The sequence below is a fragment of the Ranitomeya variabilis genome, chromosome 4 (genome assembly GCF_051348905.1).
Source record: "Ranitomeya variabilis isolate aRanVar5 chromosome 4, aRanVar5.hap1, whole genome shotgun sequence".
Lineage (NCBI taxonomy): Eukaryota > Metazoa > Chordata > Amphibia > Anura > Dendrobatidae > Ranitomeya > Ranitomeya variabilis.
In genome coordinates, this window is record NC_135235.1 from 52,130,735 (window position 1) to 52,149,961 (window position 19,227).

General features: G+C 43.9%; 1 protein-coding gene across 1 annotated transcript in view; it reads left to right on the plus strand.

Annotated features, from left to right (window-relative positions):
- LOC143769715 (alpha-2-macroglobulin-like protein 1) overlaps positions 1-18,999 on the plus strand; it is a 102,885-nt gene extending 83,886 nt beyond the window's left edge. Inside the window, exons 33-36 of the mRNA XM_077258512.1 lie at positions 8,034-8,102; positions 8,192-8,294; positions 10,951-10,992; positions 17,758-18,999. Of these exons, the coding sequence (XP_077114627.1) occupies positions 8,034-8,102; positions 8,192-8,294; positions 10,951-10,991 (213 nt within the window). The 3' untranslated portion in view covers position 10,992; positions 17,758-18,999. The remainder of the gene's footprint in view (positions 1-8,033; positions 8,103-8,191; positions 8,295-10,950; positions 10,993-17,757) is intronic.
- The last annotated feature ends 228 nt before the right edge of the window (positions 19,000-19,227 follow it).

Sequence of the window (19,227 nt, forward strand, 5' to 3'; positions counted from 1 at the left end):
TCACAACCCAGTCCTCGACTGGAAAGCTATGTCTGTGTTGAGCTGGGGATGTAAGGGGGCTCATGGGGATGTACCTGTGGTTTCCATTTCATCATCTATTCCCTCTGAAATTCCTGAGTTCCTGTCTGACTATCGTGACGTCTTTGAAGAATCCAAGCTTGATTCGTTACCTCCGCACCGAGAGTGCGATTGTGCCATAGATTTAATCCCGGGTAGTAAATACCCAAAGGGTCGTTTATTTAATCTGTCTGTGCCTGAACATGCTGCTATGCGTGAATATATAAAGGAGTCCTTGGAAAAGGGACATATTCGTCCATCGTCATCTCCCTTAGGAGCCGGTTTTTTCTTCGTGTCAAAAAAAGACGGCTCTTTGAGACCATGTATTGATTATCGGCTTTTGAATAAAATCACTGTTAAATATCAATACCCATTGCCGTTGCTGACTGATTTGTTTGCTCGCATAAAGGGGGCCAAGTGGTTCTCTAAGATTGATCTCCGTGGGGCGTATAATTTGGTGCGGATCAGGCAGGGGGATGAGTGGAAAACCGCATTTAATACGCCCGAGGGCCACTTTGAGTATTTAGTGATGCCTTTTGGTCTTTCAAATGCTCCGTCAGTTTTCCAGTCCTTTATGCATGATATTTTTCGCGATTATTTGGATAAATTTATGATTGTGTATCTGGATGATATTCTGATTTTTTCGGATGACTGGGACTCTCATGTCCAGCAAGTCAGGAGGGTTTTTCAGGTTTTGCGGTCTAATTCTTTGTGTGTGAAGGGTTCTAAGTGTGTTTTTGGGGTACAGAGGATTTCCTTTTTGGGATATATTTTTTCCCCCTCTTCCATTGAAATGGATCCTGTCAAGGTTCAAGCTATTTGTGATTGGACGCAGCCCTCTTCTCTTAAGAGTCTTCAGAAATTTTTGGGCTTTGCTAACTTTTATCGTCGATTTATTGCTGGTTTTTCGGATATTGCTAAGCCATTGACCGATTTGACTAAGAAGGGTGCTGATGTTGCTGATTGGTCCCCTGATGCTGTGGAGGCCTTTCGGGAGCTTAAGCGCCGTTTTTCCTCTGCCCCTGTGTTGCGTCAGCCTGATGTTGCTCTACCTTTTCAGGTTGAGGTCGACGCTTCTGAGATCGGAGCTGGGGCAGTGTTGTCGCAGAAAAGTTCTGACTGCTCCGTGATGAGGCCTTGTGCCTTCTTTTCCCGTAAATTTTCGCCCGCTGAGCGGAATTATGATGTTGGGAATCGGGAGCTTTTGGCCATGAAGTGGGCTTTTGAGGAGTGGCGCCATTGGCTTGAGGGGGCCAGACATCAGGTGGTGGTATTGACTGACCACAAAAATTTGGTTTATCTTGAGACTGCCAGGCGCCTGAATCCTAGACAGGCGCGCTGGTCATTATTTTTCTCTCGGTTTAATTTTGTGGTGTCATACCTACCGGGTTCTAAGAATGTTAAGGCGGATGCCCTTTCTAGGAGTTTTGAGCCTGACTCGCCTGGTAACTCTGAGCCCACAGGTATCCTTAAGGATGGAGTGGTATTGTCAGCCGTTTCTCCAGACCTGCGGCGGGCCTTGCAGGAGTTTCAGGCGGATAGACCTGATCGTTGCCCACCTGATAAACTGTTTGTTCCTGATGATTGGACCAGTAGAGTCATCTCTGAGGTTCATTCTTCTGCGTTGGCAGGTCATCCTGGCATTTTTGGTACCAGGGATTTGGTGGCAAGGTCCTTCTGGTGGCCTTCCCTGTCACGAGATGTGCGAGGCTTTGTGCAGTCTTGTGACATTTGTGCTCGGGCCAAGCCTTGTTGTTCTCGGGCTAGTGGATTGTTGTTGCCCTTGCCTATTCCTAAGAGGCCTTGGACGCACATCTCGATGGATTTTATTTCAGATCTGCCTGTTTCTCAGAAGATGTCTGTCATCTGGGTGGTGTGTGACCGTTTCTCTAAGATGGTCCATTTGGTTCCTCTGCCCAAGTTGCCTTCTTCTTCCGAGTTGGTTCCTCTGTTTTTTCAAAATGTTGTTCGTTTGCATGGTATTCCTGAGAATATCGTTTCTGACAGAGGGACCCAATTCGTGTCTAGATTTTGGCGGGCATTCTGTGCTAGGATGGGCATAGATTTATCTTTTTCGTCCGCTTTCCATCCTCAGACGAATGGCCAGACTGAGCGGATTAATCAGACCCTGGAGACATATCTGAGGTGTTTTGTGTCTGCTGACCAGGATGATTGGGTTGCTTTTTTGCCATTGGCGGAGTTCGCTCTCAATAATCGGGCCAGCTCTGCCACTTTGGTGTCCCCGTTTTTCTGTAATTCGGGGTTTCATCCTCGATTTTCCTCTGGTCATGTGGAATCTTCGGATTGTCCTGGAGTGGATGCTGTGGTGGAGAGATTGCATCAGATCTGGGGGCAGGTGGTGGACAATTTGAGGTTGTCCCAGGAGAAGACTCAGCTTTTTGCTAACCGCCGTCGTCGTGTTGGTCCTCGTCTTCATGTTGGGGACTTGGTGTGGTTGTCTTCTCGTTTTGTCCCTATGAGGGTCTCTTCTCCTAAGTTTAAGCCTCGGTTCATCGGCCCGTATAAGATATTGGAGATTCTTAACCCTGTTTCCTTCCGTTTGGACCTCCCTGCATCCTTTTCTATTCATAACGTTTTTCATCGGTCATTATTGCGCAGGTATGAGGTACCGGTTGTGCCTTCCGTTGAGCCTCCTGCTCCGGTGTTGGTTGAGGGTGAGTTGGAGTACGTTGTGGAGAAAATCTTAGACTCTCGTGTTTCCAGACGGAGACTCCAGTATCTGGTCAAGTGGAAGGGATACGGCCAGGAGGATAATTCTTGGGTGAATGCATCTGATGTTCATGCCTCTGATCTGGTTCGTGCCTTTCATAGGGCCCATCCTGATCGCCCTGGTGGTTCGGGTGAGGGTTCGGTGCCCCCTCCTTGAGGGGGGGTACTGTTGTGAATTTGGATTCTGGGCTCCCCCGGTGGCTACTGGTGGAATTGAACTGGTGTCTTCATCTTCTCTGTTCACCTGTTCCCATCAAGATGTGGGAGTCGCTATATAACCTTGCTGCTCTGTTAGTTGCTTGCCGGTCAACAATGTTATCAGAAGCCTCTCTGTGCTTGTTCCTGCTCCTAGACAACTACTAGATAAGTTGGACTCTTGTCCATGTTTGTTTTTGCATTTTTGTTCCAGTTCACAGCTGTAGTTTCGTTACTGTGTCTGGAAAGCTCTTGTGAACAGGAATTGCCACTCTGGTGTTATGAGTTAATGCCAGAGTTTTAAAGTAATTTCTGGATGGTGTTTTGATAGGGTTTTTAGCTGACCATGAAAGTGTCCTTTCTGTCTTCTGCTATGTAGTAAGTGGACCTCAAATTTGCTAAACCTATTTTCATACTACGTTTGTTATTTCATCTTGATTCACCGCCAATACATGTGGGGGGCCTCTGTCTCCTTTCGGGGTATTTCTCTAGAGGTGAGCTAGGACTAATATTTTCCTCTGCTAGCTTTATTTAGTCCTCCGGCTGGTGCTGGGCATCTAGAATCAACGTAGGCATGCTACCCGGCCACTGCTAGTTGTGCGTTAGGTTTAGTTCATGGTCAGCTCAGTTTCCATCTTCCAAGAGCTAGTTCCTATATATGCTGATGCTATGATCTCTTGCCATTGAGATCATGACAGGAGGTGATATCAGCTTCACCAGGGTAAGACGCAGCAACAGACACAGAGTTCAGCGGTACTCCCAAAGGGGGTAAGCCGACAAAAAGGGACTCGGGTTGCCCGTCGGACCAGAGCACAGAAGAGACAGATTGGGTCGGCAGCCAGTTCACAAACAGCAGCAGGACCATACAGAAACTGCGCATAATAAGAGGTGGAAATCCTGACAGGGTCAAAGTAATTCAGGGTTCTTATACAGACTCCGGTGACAGTATTGGTGGCAAATCCCTTTATGTTGAAGTAAATTGGTTAAACGTTTCAACGCCTCAGTCTTTCATTTGGACAATAGCCGTCGATCCAAGATCGGGGCCATCACAGCTGAGAAGACCTGCTGCTGACCAAGTAAGTGTCTGTTCCTTCATGATATCCCTTACACTGTGCATCGCCTGAGGCCACAGCACCGGGTCAAGCCACTAGTGACATCCCCCTTAAGAGACAGACCTCATTGATCTGGTGCTGGGTATCTCGGTCTCCTGGGCGTCACAAAAGCTTCGTTCACATAAGAGGATCAAGATAACAAAAGCCACTGATCGATGTCACGTTAGATGGTGGACTATAGTTTTTTGAGCTGTGATCTTCCGTTGCTGTGTTATCTGGGTCAAGGTAACCTTTGCTAGACCTTTGCTATAGATGTTGCTTTGTCTTACCTGTTTTCAGGTTCTATTCCATTGGGCAACACATTAGCTGCAAACATCATTGGTTTCTGTGAAAGAAGGCGACAAAGGCCGGCCATATACATTAGATGGCTGTTAGCCGAACAATGCTCCACGGCAGATCATTCGGCCACCAGCTAACCCAGCTGGTTCTCCAAACACAGGAGCACTCATTCGGCCAAGTGCTCCTGTGGTCTTTATGAGAAAGACGATGACTGACACGTCGACCGGTGGCTTATCTCCGGAAGAGCAATGTGATCTGCAGTAAGAAATCGGAAATGCACCCCTATAGTTTGGGACAAGTCCTCCAGAGCCCAGGAGGTTGTTGGTAATTTGGGACAAGTCCTCCAGAGTGAGAGACGACCAATCTTAAGCAGATGACCTCCCAATCATCAGTGCCATGAGTCTGCAGGCGGTCACTAATGGAGAAATACGGTATTACAAGGCCACCATTTAAATTGGTGGAAACCACTCGGACTGTTTCCGGCTAACAGAGGAGGATGGCTTTCAGAAAATAAATGACGTTCATATGCCCTAAAATGGGGTTATTCTGATGAAACATCGTGTTCCTTCCATTGCATAATCCAGGGATCCAGCATCCAGGAAAGGTTCATCAAATTATATAGCTGGGACCTCTAACAAATCAAAGCACTGTAGTGAATCTTCAGCAATGTGTGGAGAAAATTGAAGGCTTATTACCCTATAAATAAAAAAGTCAGTAAATTGGAAGCTAATTTAACCCTATAAATAAAAATTCCATAAATTGAAAGCTTAGTTATCCCTGTAGATGAAAAATTCAGTAAACTGGAAGCTTAGTTAACCCTATAAATGAAAACAATCTGTATATTAGAACCTTATTTAACCCGATAAATATGAAATCAGTAAATTCGAAGTTTATTTAACCATGCAGATGAAAAATTCAGCAAATTGGAAGCTTTTTTAACCCTATAAACGAAAAATTAATGAAATTGGAAGCTTATTTAACCCTGTAGATGAAAAATTCAGTAGATCAGGGGATGGAAATAATTAGTGTGTAGTGAATACCAGCTCTATACTGAACATATCCCCAAATCCTGACCCCTCTCACCATGCCGTGAAGCAGCAAAAGTGCCATCTTGGGGTTTACTGTAATGAGCTTTTCTCGCTTCACGAGCCAAAACTGACTCAGAAGTTCCCAGCACCCGAGGGGACGTAACATATAAAGCAGCTGAACAGTCAGCTGTTGTATGACACTGTATTATATGACATATTTGATTTACTGAGAACTTGTGGATATTGTGCTGGAGGAAGTACAGGATTCGCATATGAGCACCTGGTTAACAGGGCCAGCGAGAGCGATTGTTAGCACAAATGTGGCCAATAGACTTGGTGACTGGGTCAATTTTCATTTTTTTCCTTCTTTTCTTACAACCATAAGCCATCTTTTTTTTTTTTGTTAGTTTTTTTGCCATATGAGGGTTGACGCACCAGAAATGCCCATAAATATCCAATCAGTGAATCACCAGCGGAGACAGAGTCCCTATAGACCAGTGCTGTGCTGAGTGCAATCATTTATTCGCTGTCAAGGGGAAAAAACAGGGAGAAACTGATCCATGCCCGATCCTTGTCTTCCCTGCTAAATATACGTTAGAAGAACATCAAATAGACATTAGAAGATTGGGTGATCCAGACAAATTTGTGAGGTTTGGCTGACCTTACACTAAGGGCGCAGTCAGTCAGCCATATTACTGGTGTGAGGATCACATCTAAATCCTCGGACTGGCCGTCAGCTCTCCTGACCGGAGCGTAATTCTATGGAGCTTTCACGTTCAGGTCAGGAGAACCGATGGCCAGTCCGAGGATTACGTCTGTCTGTGCCCTCATATGTATGGTCACCTTTAGGTCCTGTGAAAGCAGCCATAGATTTTCCTAATGCTGCATAAGCCTCGAATACAGTGTGCCAAGGGCCACCATTAACCAACTCCAGGGCCCCACTTTACAGCTACATGCAAATGTGATGTTATCATCAGTCACTAATGTATTTAACAATGAACTGGGTAGATTGTTAAATGAATAAGATGGCGCCTTTGTCTGTACATAGTGATCCAAGTATGGTGTGCCAAGTACTGCTCATATAAGAGGGTGGTGGCCCACCGGAGGATTCTCCTGTTCTCCTGTCGGCCAGTCCACGCTTGCCTATATAGGTGGTGTTTGGTATAGAAATTCCATTCCAAAATGCCCTACTGGTGTCAATAGAGAAGATGTTCCTAGATGTTCTTAGTTCTATGTGCACACATAGACTTTTTACTGAGTTTTCAGAGCAGAAACACGGAACAAAAACTCAAAGTTTTTCAGGAGTTTTGAGATTTGTAGGAGAATTTGGAGACCTTATGCTCAGTTTACGATCAGATTCTGCTCCAAAAACTCCTTGAAAAAAAAATCTATGTGCGCATATTATTATTCTGAAACCTCTTGCAAATATCAATCTATTTACCAGAATGTAGATAAGCTCTAAGGAGTCTTTATCCTTACAAGGTCCACAAAGTCGGTGATGGCTGCACTTGCAGACAGATTTCCTTTTAGAATAAAGCTGATCCCAGGTGTAACTTCTAACAAAAATGATTTTCCGAAGCGAACAACCCCCCTAATTCCTGGAGCACTGGCGGTAATACACTTATGTAGTCATCATATGAGACCGAAGGTCTACTATTAGTACAGGGGGCAGACGGGGGAACATTGTGGCACATTAATGACCTGTTCCTGACATTTCGCAGCGCAGTCACTTGACTCCTAAGCTTCATTTCATTTTAATGGAGACCAGATGCTGAGTTTTCCTCATTCAGTGATGTAATTTTCAGTAAGGGGGAATATACTTAATTTTAAACAAAAGGAACTTGATATGCAAAAGTGATTTTTGTATCAAAGTTTGTCCCTGATTCCAGCGATGTGTCACTTACTGGGTCGCAAATAACAAAATGTTATGAGTTGAAAGTAGATATGACGTAACTGATGCCAGAACATAATAACAGCAATTATTGACCAAGTATAATAATAATTATCATGGAAATTATGAGACACATACACATCTGCATGATATGGGTTTATTTTTATTCAGGAGCTTATTTTCCAGAAATAAAAATGTAACTTGTGCGAGAACTCACTGCTTCTGCACCCTGCAGACAATTTTTTGATTGATTGATTGATTGATTGATTGGGGTCCCTCAAGCCCCGAACCCCCACACATCTGCTGCAAAGGGACTAGATATTAATCTCTCCCAGCAGGACAATTTTAGTTTTTTTTGCTCCTTTGCTTTTCCCTCCTCTTCTTCCAAGAAAAGCCATAACTATTTCATTTTTCCTTCCATTTAGCTGTATGAGAGCTTATGTTTTGCAGGACCAGTTGTAGTTTTGAAAGACACCATTCATTTTTACCATACATTGTACTGAAAAATGGCAAAAAAAAAATCCAAATAGAGTGAATTGGCCAAGAAATCCAATCTCCACCATCGTTTTTGGGGTTTTATTTTTATGATGGTAAAAATGACTCAGTGACACGATTCTCAAGATCCTATCCCAATATGTACTAGGTGTAATAATAATAATAATAATACCTCCAATTAGAAATGTAGTACAGTTCTTCTGATTCACTATGTCTCTATCCTCATGTGTATCCTTTCATCATCAGTTGGAGAAAAACAAGTTGGTGAAAAAAACGGAAACAAAAGATAAACTAGTAATTCTCTATATTGAGGAGGTAAGCAGTTATCTTTATTTTTTATAGTTTCTTGACCTTATTTCTTTACTATTTAAAGTTTTTCACTTTTGCGTTTTTTTTTCCGGCAGTTGAGCAAAACAACAGAGGTGTTCATGTTCTCAGCTGAACAACAAATAGTAGTGAAGGATCTGAAGCCGTGCTCCGTGAAGGTGTATGACTATTACGAGACAGGTAACTACAATAAGCTTTGCAGTAATTTATAGGGAGGCTGTCAGCACAAAATAACTGTTCAAACCAAGCACAGTCACTCGGTGCACAATTGGCATAGTTGAGTAGAGCTGAACTGATCGGAAATGCTTAGGGTGCACTGAACTGATCGGCCATGCTTAGGGTGCACTGAACTGATCGGCCATGCGCTTAGGGTGCGCTGAACTGATCAGTCATGCGCTTAGGGTGCGCTGAACTGATCGGCCATACTTAGCATGCGCTAAACTGATCGGCCATACTTAGCGTGCGCTAAACTGATCGGCCATGCTTAGGGTGCACTGAACTGATCGGCCATACTTAGGGTGCGCTAAACTGATCGGCCATGCTTAGGGTGCGCTGAACTGATCGGCCATGCTTAGGGTACGCTGAACTGATTGGCCATGCTTAGGGTGCGCTGAACTGATCGGCCATGCTTAGGGTGCACTGAAATGATCGGCCATGCTTAGGGTGCACTGAACTGATCGGCCATGCTTAGGATGCGCTGAACTGATCGGTCATGCTTAGGGTGCGCTGAACTGATCGGTCATGCTTAGGGTGCGCTGAACTGATCGGCCATGCTTAGGATGCGCTGAACTGATCGGCCATGCTTAGGGTGCGCTGAACTGATCGGACATGCTTAGGGTGCACTGAACTGATCGGACATGCTTAGGGTGCACTGAACTGATTGGCCACGCTTAGGGTGCACTGAACTGATTGGTAATACTTAGGGTGCACTGAACTGATCGGTCATGCTTAGGGTGCGCTGAACTGATCGGTCATGCTTAGGGTGCGCTGAACTGATCGGCCATGCTTAGGGTGCGCTGAACTGATCGGACATGCTTAGGGTGCACTGAACTGATTGGCCATGCTTAGGGTGCACTGAACTGATTGGCCACGCTTAGGGTGCACTGAACTGATTGGTAATGCTTAGGGTGCACTGAACTGATTGGCCATGCTTAGGGTGCACTGAACTGATTGGCCATGCTTAGGGTGCATTGATCTGATTGGTAATGCTTAGGGTGCACTGAACTGATTGGTCATGCCTAGGGTGCACTGAACTGATTGGTCATTCTTAGGGTGCTCTGAACTGATCGGCCATGCTTAGGGTGCGCTGAACTGATCGGCCATGCTTAGGGTGCACTGAGCAACTGTGCTTGATTTGAACAGTCAGTTGTGCTTACAGATTCCCTTTCAATGAGTCTGTTGTCTAGAACAGACCTACCAGATCTGAGAAACATTCCAATTATTCTGATTAGACTTTGAGAGGTACAATTTGTTTTTTTTTTCATGGACCCATGTACTTGCATTGCTGATTTTGATCCGACACTGGGATCAAAATTGGACAGGTTTCCCATTTTTTCCATGGACCGCTAGATAAGTGTATTTTTTGTCATCTGAGAAAATTGGATCAATTATGCCAATCACACTCTGATCGGGCTTTGATTGGAGTGTTATCACAGTGTGGTCCTATTCTTTTGAATGAGAAGATAGAGAAAAAATGTCTCCACTTTCTCCATTTTGCAAGGGTGCAGACATTGGTTTTCACTCATATGCCATCTGAGTGCAGTCAGATGTTTTCCACACACTCGGTGACTTACATGGCTGAGTGCGATCTGAATATCGGATTAAACTTGGATATGCAGCGATATGTTTTTCCTTAGAAAGATTCTGTCCAAGGAAAAGAAAATTGCACATATGCACGGCCCCATAGAATCACACTGGTCCGAGTGTGATTTGATGTATTTGACCGAAAATATGTATGCACAAGGGATACTGCACATTATTTTGCCACCATATACTGGTGGTATGAGGTATTTAATAGCATCGCAAATACTTAAAAATTATTTTGTCTCTGTTACTAGACACCTACTGCACCTCCCATATATTATACGTGTATAAGGGTAAATATCTCTTAGACCCTTTTGTTGTGGAAAACTGATCCACATAAGATTTCAACAGCTTTTATATTGCACCTTATAAGCACTATTGCACTTTAGATAAGGTTTTGGTGTGGTGGTAGTTTCATTTGTTAAGTTCCTGTAGGGTCCCAAGGGAGAGCCATCGATGAGTGGGGGCACCATGTCGAACTTAGGGTGCCAACCTCCGCTGTGAGGTAGGGTGAGTAAGGGAAAGATCACACCATTTTAGTCTCTATCCTTTCTTATCAATGTTAAGGTAGATTAAGGTATTACTGTCTCCTGACCCTTTTATATGGGTAATTTTTACTCTAAATATTAAAAGTTATATTTTAAGGTTTTTTTTGTAGTACTCCTTTTTGGCTATACCAAGCAGCAATAACAAAGTGATCTATAACAGCATTATATAATCTAAAATTATTAAAAACTATCTAAATTCAGCAAAGAAAATGGGGACCTATTAGTGTAAAAGTGGCCCTGGGGTCAGGGATGGAGGAAGCCATAGCCTGAGCCACTGACACCGATTAGGGAAGGATTCAAGACAATGCAGTGACTGATCACTCTTATCGGTCACTTTTAAAGGAGCATTAATGTGTCACTACTAAAAGGGCATTGATTGAAAATATATCAATATGAAAAAAATCTCCTTTCTGATCTAATTGGTCCAACTTTTTTTAAAAGCGCCAATGACATCTTGTGTGTTACTTTTTTGTCTTTTTGCACAGGAGAAGAAAGCTATGTGATGTATAATGTACCGAGCTCATAAGGTGAGTAGGTAAAGGGCTAATCTGTATATTTGTTCTCTGCCCTCTAGCAAGAAGTGTGTAGGATCTTTTGTCTTTGTCTCAAATCAGGCAGTTTACATCTGTTCGTTCTAGAGCACGGGTGGAGAACCTTAGACCCGCAGGCCCCTTGATGAATCATAGAATGGTAGAGTTGGAAGGGACCTCCAGGGTCATCTGGTCCAACCCCCAGTTCAATGCTGGAGTCACTAAACCATCTCAGGCAGATGTCTGTCCAGCCTCTGTTTGCAGACTTCCATTGAAGGAGAACTCACTACCTCTCATGGCAGCCTGTTCCACTCATTGATCACCCTCGCTGTCAAAAAGTTTTTTCTAACATCTAATCTGTATCTTCTCCCTTTTATCCGGCCCCCAGGTAGATTCCTGGGGACCACAGTGCTTGGGCCAGCAGCTATATTTTGACAGTCACTGGCCCATTCATTTCTTCTTCCTCAGTGAGCATGCGCGTGTAGTGTTCCCCACTGAACGCTGAGGGACATGCAATGAAAGATTACGTCCTGACACCACTGCCAGCATCAGGACGCCCCTTGTGGGTGGAGTTAGAGGGCAATTTGTACAGCCCCTGAGGGATGGTATAAAAAAGATTCCCCACCCCTGTTCTAGAGGATAGCTCATTTATATACTTTATTTCCCAGGAAGCATTTCCTGCAAGAATCCCTACACCTGCTAGATCTCCGTAAGGAAAAACAGTGCCCTACTTACCGGTAAACAGAAAAAGTCCCCAAAACATGTGTATATAGATGGGTGGGTGTCTCTGATGATATCCTCAGTGAAGGTCTTTAATGGGACAGACCTTGATATATGGGGTAGTGACTTATAGGAGGCACAAGAAAGTCACTTTTCTTTTTTTCTAAAAAGAGTTAATTTTATAGGAAAGTTTGGAATTAAAAAACATATGAGACAAATCTCATAAGTGTTAGGCCGGGGTCACACATGCGTGTTTTACGGACGTAAGAGCGCAGAAACTACGTCCGTAAAACTCGCATAACATACGGCACAATGATTCTCAATGGGGCTGCTCCTATTAGCCGTATATTACGGTTCAGTATTATACGGCTTTCTACGGCCGTACAAAATCGCAGCATGCTGCGTTTGTCAGCGTATTGCGCAAAAAATTCGCCAATGAAAGTCTATGGGGGCGAGAAAAATACGGATTCCACACGGACCAGCAGTGTGACTTGCGAGAAATACGCAGCGGTGTTAGTGAAAAGCCGGTAATTCAATTGCCGGCTTTTCATTTCTCCTGCACAAACCCGACAGGATATGAGACATGGTTTACATACAGTAAACCATCTCATATCCCCCTTTTTTTTGCATATTCCACACTACTAATGTTAGTAGTGTGTATGTGCAAAATTTCAGCGCTGTAGCTGCTCAAATAAAGGGTTAAATGGCGGAAAAAATTGGCGTGGGCTCCCGCGCAATTTTCTCCACCAGAATGGTAAAGCCAGTGACTGAGGGCAGATATTAATAGCCAGGAGAGGGTCCATGGTTATTGGCCCCCCCGTGGCTACAAACATCTGCCCCCAGCCACCCCAGAAAAGGCACATCTGGAAGATGCGCCTATTCTGGCACTTGGCCACTCTCTTCCCACTCCCGTGTAGCGGTGGGATATGGGGTAATGAAGGGTTAATGCCACCTTGCTATTGTAAGGTGACATTAAGCCAGATTAATAATGGAGAGGCGTCAATTATGACACCTATCCATTATTAATCCAATTGTTTGAAAGGGTTAAAAAACACACACACATGATTTAAAAGTATTTTAATGAAATAAACACAGCGGTTGTTTTAATAATTTATTGCTCTCTCAATCCATTTGCAGTCCCTCGATTGGCAAAATAATAAACGCACAAGATACATACCTTCTGATGTCCGATCACGTCCCACGATGTAATCCATCTGAAGGGGTTAACTAATATTACAGGCACGAGCTGCGATAAACCACTCACTCGTGCCTGTAATCCCCCGGGTGCTGAAAGGAAAGCTGGATCTGTACTTACTTACATTGAGTCGCGGTGATGCGCCCCTGCTGGATGTTCTCATGAACTGCAGCCTGGGAACTTTTTCCCACGCTCCAGGTCATATGAGGACATCCACCAGGGGGCGCATCACCGCGACTGAAGGAAATGTAGGTCAATGACCTACATTTAATTCATTCGCCGGGGAATTACAAGCACGAGCACACCGCTGCATTAGCAGGGCTCCTGCTTGTAAATTATTTTAACCCCTTCAGATGGATTACATCGTGGGACGTGACGGTTCAGCTGAGGGTATGTATCTTGTGCGTTTATTATTTTGCCAAGCGAGGGCCTGCAAATGGATTGAGAGAGCAATAAATTATTAAAACAACCGCTGTGTTTATTTCATTAAAATACTTTTAAATCATGTGTGTGTGTTTTTTAACCTTTTCAAACAATTGGATTAATAATGGATAGGTGACATAATTGACGCCTCTCCATTATTAATCTGGCTTAATGTCACCTTACAATAGCAAGGTGGCATTAACCCTTCATTACCCCATATCCCACCGCTACAGGGAGTGGGAAGAGAGAGGCCAAGTGCCAGAATAGGCGCATCTTCCAGATGTGCCTTTTCTGGGGTGGCTGGGGGCAGATGTTTTTAGCCAGGGGGGGCCAATAACCATGGACCCTCTCTAGGCTATTAATATCTGCCCTCAGTCACTGGCTTTACCATTCTGGCGGAGAAAATTGCGCGGGAGCCCACGCCAATTTTTTCCACAATTTAACCCTTTATTTTAGCAGCTACAGCGCTGAAATTTTGCACATACACACTACTAACATTAGTAGTGTGGAATATGCAAAAAAAAGGGGGATATGAGATGGTTTACTGTATGTAAACCATGTCTCATATCATGTCGGGTGTGTGCAGGAGAAATGAAAAGCCGGCAATTGAATTACCGGCTTTTCACAGATATCGCGCTGAATGAAATCTAAATACAGAATATATATATATATGTGTCTCAATGACATATCTCTATATATATATACTGTATATATGTTTTCCCAAACATTTGAGCACATAAATCCATTAGGCTACTTTCACACTAGCGTTAACTGCATTACGTCGCAAATCCGTTTTTTTGCCGAAAAAACGGATGCGTCAAAAAAGTGAAAAACGTATGCAACGCATACAGCATTTCGACGGATCCGTCGCAAATCCGTTAAACGTTTCCGTCAAAAATACTGGATGCGTTGCATACGTTGCATCCGTTTTTACCATCCGTTGCATCCGTTTTTACGACTGATCCGTTTTTAAAAGGGAGGCTCCCAAATTTGATTGGCTACTGGAAAATATGGAAAACTATATAGTTACTGTTTTTACAGCCCATCTTTGAGGGTTTTAGTTTTGTGGCAGCGATGGAAGGTGTTCTTGTGAGCATTGCTAGTTTGGTTACCGACATTATCTTTGAGACGAATCGCCTGGATATCATAGTGCGGGAGAAGGAGGCGGCAGCGGAAAAACGGAGGATGCTTCTGCAGCAACGGAGACGGAGGCGACTCTGGATACATCCGATTAATGAACTACGGATGATGATAAAGGGATCCAAACCCTAACCCTACCCCTAACCTCACCCCTAACCGTTTAATGAACATTTTCTGACAGTCATAGTGCCACGTATTTCAGTGCCACGTATTTCAGTGCCACGTATTTCAGTGCCACGTATTTAAGTGTCACGTATTTAAGTGTCACGTATATAAGTGTCACGTATATAAGTGCCACGTATATAAGTGCCACGTATATAAGTGCCACGTATTTCAGTTCCACGTATTTCAGTGCCACGTATTTCAGTGCCACGTATATAAGTGCCACGTATATAAGTGCCACGTATTTCAGTGCCACGTATATAAGTGCCATGTATATAAGTGCCACGTATAACCACGTAGTTATAGTATTTATAGTACGTGGCACTGAAATACGTGGCACTTATATACGTGGCACTTATATACGTGGCACTTAAATACGTGGCTGGCTGGGGTCTTGTGGCTGGCAGTCTTCTCTCTGGGTCTTGCTGGCATATGTGGGGTTGAAGGCCCAGGCCAGGTTTATATAGATTTGGGGGTGTCTGGCCAATTGGCAACAAAATCCAGCTTCTGAGCATGCTCAGTGCAAAAAAACGTATTGCAGCGCTGCATTGCGTCGTACGACGTGTCCCGACGCATCCGTCGCTCATAGGCTTCCATTGTAGCCAACGACGTATGCCACAGGATGCGTCGCGACACGTTTTTTAGGCGGAGACAAAAAACGTTACAAGCAACGTTTTTTGCCGACGACGTGTGGCCAAATTTCGACGCATCCATCGTAAAACGGACACGACGTATGCCAATCCGTCGCAATACGTCGCCAATACAAGTCTATGGGGAAAAAACGCATCCAGCAAAAACTTTTGCTGGATGCGTTTTTTCTGAAAAAAGACGTTTTGAGACGTAATGCAGTTAACGCTAGTGTGAAAGTAGCCTAGATGTCGGTTTTGCAAGACTGCGCGAAAATCTCGCAGTACAGATGCCATACGGATTACATACGGAGGATGCCATGCGCAAAATACGCTGACACACCCTGACTACGGATCAATATTTTGGGAACATTTCTCCGTATTACGGCCGTAGTACGGACGTATAATACGTGGCGTATTGTCTTACGCCAAGTGTGACCCCAGCCTTACTCGTTACAAGTGATGATTCGTTATTGTTCCTCATTTATTAGATGGGAGTCTGGTCCTACAAAGTCACACTCTGTAAGGGAAAAAAGTTACAAGAGATCGGGGAAGAGAGTGCCTACCTGTAGACATTTCAGGTGGAGGTGCTGGTGTTAAAGTGGATCTGATTTTGAATATAAACTGCATACATTAAACAGATTTCTTCTTAGACCTGATGAGGCTTTTCTGTTTACTTTTGAAAATCCATGTCGGAATAGCTGTATTATCCTTTATGAATGGGTTTTTTTTCCAAGCATTTTCTGAGCAATCTTACAGGCTTTTTTCAGACCCCATAAAAAAACCCCCAAAAATGTAGTTTACGCATACCCTTAGGTAACCAATAAGGAGGCTCCTCTCATTAGATTTAATTATTTTTATTATAGCGCCATTTATTCCATGGCGCTTTACATATGAGGAGGGTATACATAATAAAAATAAGTACAATATTCTTAAACAATACAAGTCACAGCTGGTACAGGAGGAGAGAGGACCCTGCCCGCGAGGGCTCACAATCTACAAGGGATGGGTGAGGATACAATAGGTGAGGATAGAGCTGGTCATGCAGTGGTTTGGTCGATCGGTGGTTACTGCAGGTGGTAGGCTTGTCGGAAGAGGTGGGTCTTCAGGCTCTTTTTGAAGGTTTCGATTGTAGGTAAAAGACTGATATGTTGTGGTAGAGAGTTCCAGAGTAGGGGGGATGCGAGGGAGAAATCTTGTATGCAATTGTGGGAAGAGGAGATAAGAGGGGAGTAGAGAAGGAGATCTTGTGAGGATCGGAGGTTGCGTGCAGGAAAGTACCGGGAGACGAGGTCACAGATGTATGGAGGAGACAGGTTGTGGATGGCTTTGTATGTTATGGTTAGGGTTTTGTACTGGAGTTATTGGGTCATGGGGAGCCAGTGAAGAGATTGACAGAGGGGAGAAGCCAACGAGGGGACAGGTGGATTAGTCAGGCAGCTGAGTTTAGAATAGATTGGAGGGGCGCGAGAGTGCTAAGGGAAGGCCACAGAGCAGGAGGTTGCAGTAGTCAAGGCGGGAGATGATGAAGGCATGGACTAGGGTTTTTGCAGATTCTTGGTTGAGGAATGTACAGATCTGTGAAATATTTTTGAGTTGAAGTCGGCAGGAAGTGGAAAGGGCTTGGATATGTGGTTTGAAGAGAGATCAGTGTCAAGGATTACCCCGAGGCAGCGAGCTTGTGGGACTGGGGAGAGTGGCAACCATTTATTTTAATGGATAGGTTCGTTGGGGGAGTCGAGTGAGATGGGGGAAAGATGATGAATTCTGTTTTGTCCATATTAAGTTTTAGAAATCTAGTGGAGAAGAAGGATGAAATAGCAGACAGACATTGAGGGATTCTGGTTACTAGGGTGGTGATATCTGATCCAGAGATGTAGATCTGTGTGTCATCAGCATAGAGATGATCCTGAAAGCCATGAGATTCTATGAGCTGTCCCAGGCCAAAGGTGTAAATGGAGAAGAGCAGGGGCCCTAGGACTGAACCTTGTGGGACTCCGACAGATAGGGGGCGAGGTGAGGAGGTGGTGTGACAGTGGGAGACGCTGGGAGACGCTGAATGTCCGGTCTGTTAGGTACGACGAAATCCAAGATAGGGCCAAGTCAGTGATGCCAAGAGATGAGAGGGTCTGTAATAGTAGGGAATGGCCCACTGTGTCAAAGGCAGAGGACAGGTCCAGGAGGAGGAGGACAGAGTAGTGTCGCTTGACTTAATGACTTAATATTTCATTATGGCGATTGTTTTTGGAATGAACCTGGGTGTTGTCTGTCCCTACAAAGAGACGCAATATAGTCAAATGTATACCTAATATAATCAGGATGATTCGACAATCCAGCACTTATCAGATGCCACTAATGATGAAATATATGTTACTGCGCCTGCACTCGGTAGTGACACTCTCAGGCGCGCCTGTCTGTTGCTGTCACTTGGCCGCTTGCCAGGTAAAAGTAGATTTTTTTTCAATTAAAGGACTGATCTACTAATTCTATCTACAGGTGGAAAGAAAAAGGAACGAAGCTTCGCTGATACAGGACTGCGCCATCATACATGTTTATGAAGATGACGAGCGCGCCATAGCCGGACACCACACAGGATGGGATCATGTGCATATTGTACATACAGGAACTAATATTATTTGCATAGTAAACATAATAATCTAATAAAGTGCGGTGCGATCGATATCTTTTATGTTAGTATAGCGTGATGTGTCCTGTTTCACTGGACTTTATGACGCTGGCATTCATTTTGCTTTTCTTCTTTGCTTTTAGAGAGACATGATTTTTATGAGTGCTTGTTTTTTTTTGGTACGTTATTATTATTTTTATTCTGTTTATTTTTGTGGGTTTTCTTTTTGGCCACATGATGAACATGTAATGCTGAAACATTGTAACGAGCTGTGCACCCGCGTGTACATCACACGTTTATCTCTAGGAAAACAATAAAGGTTCCATTAAAGAGGATTGGTCACTCGCTATAAGGCTATGTGCACACGTTCAGGATTTCTTGCAGAAAATTCCGGAGAATTCCGGACATTTTCTGCAAGAAATCCGCAAGAAAACCGCGTGCGTTTTTGCCGCGATTTTGCCGCGTTTTTTTCCGGACACTTCCCAATGCATTTTGGAGTGGGAAATCCGCAAAAAAAACGCAAAAAGATAGAGCATGTCCGGATTTTGTGCGGTATGCGTTTTTTGCGGAAAAAAACGCATCATGTGCACAAAACATGCGGAATTCATTCTAAATGATGGGATGCTTATTGTATGCGGTTTTTTTGCGGTTTTATAGCGTTTTTATCGGGAAAAACCGCGAAAAAAACGCGAAAAAACCGGAACGTGTGAACACAGCCTAAATATGTCCGGTAATTTTCTTTTACATGTTGTAAATACCACTGTTCTCCGAAATCTGTAGTTGTTTGTTTTTTTTGTCTTTACGCCTCTCCGTTCCTGACATATGACCCCCTCTTATAAATCTAGTTGAGTTAGCCAAGGGGGCGCTGTCTTCGAGTAGACTCCCACAAAGAAGGGTTAAGGACCACACCCACTTGTAAAAAAAAAGACTATATGTACATATAGAGATGAGAGGGCCATATCTCAGGAATAACGAGGAACAGGAAGAAAAGAAAAATAGCTCTTGATTCCATCATGTAAAAAAACCATACCTATGGCAAGTGACAGGTAAATGATGACATGTTGAAAATCAGAGGAATGAATAAATAAAACAAATTGCAAAATTGTATATCTATATAAACTGATCTTCATTATTATCCGTTTTATAATAAAGTCCATTCTACTTATAAAATGAACATTTATATAGTTCATGAAGTGGGAACCCCCCGTGTATGTTTTAGATTAACGCTGTGACAAATAGGCGGTGTCTATATGCATTTTCACAATCGCTTATGTCTATGGCAGAAGTGTCACATTGATAGATCACACCATTCCCAAGAGCTGCAGTAAAGCCCCCCACAC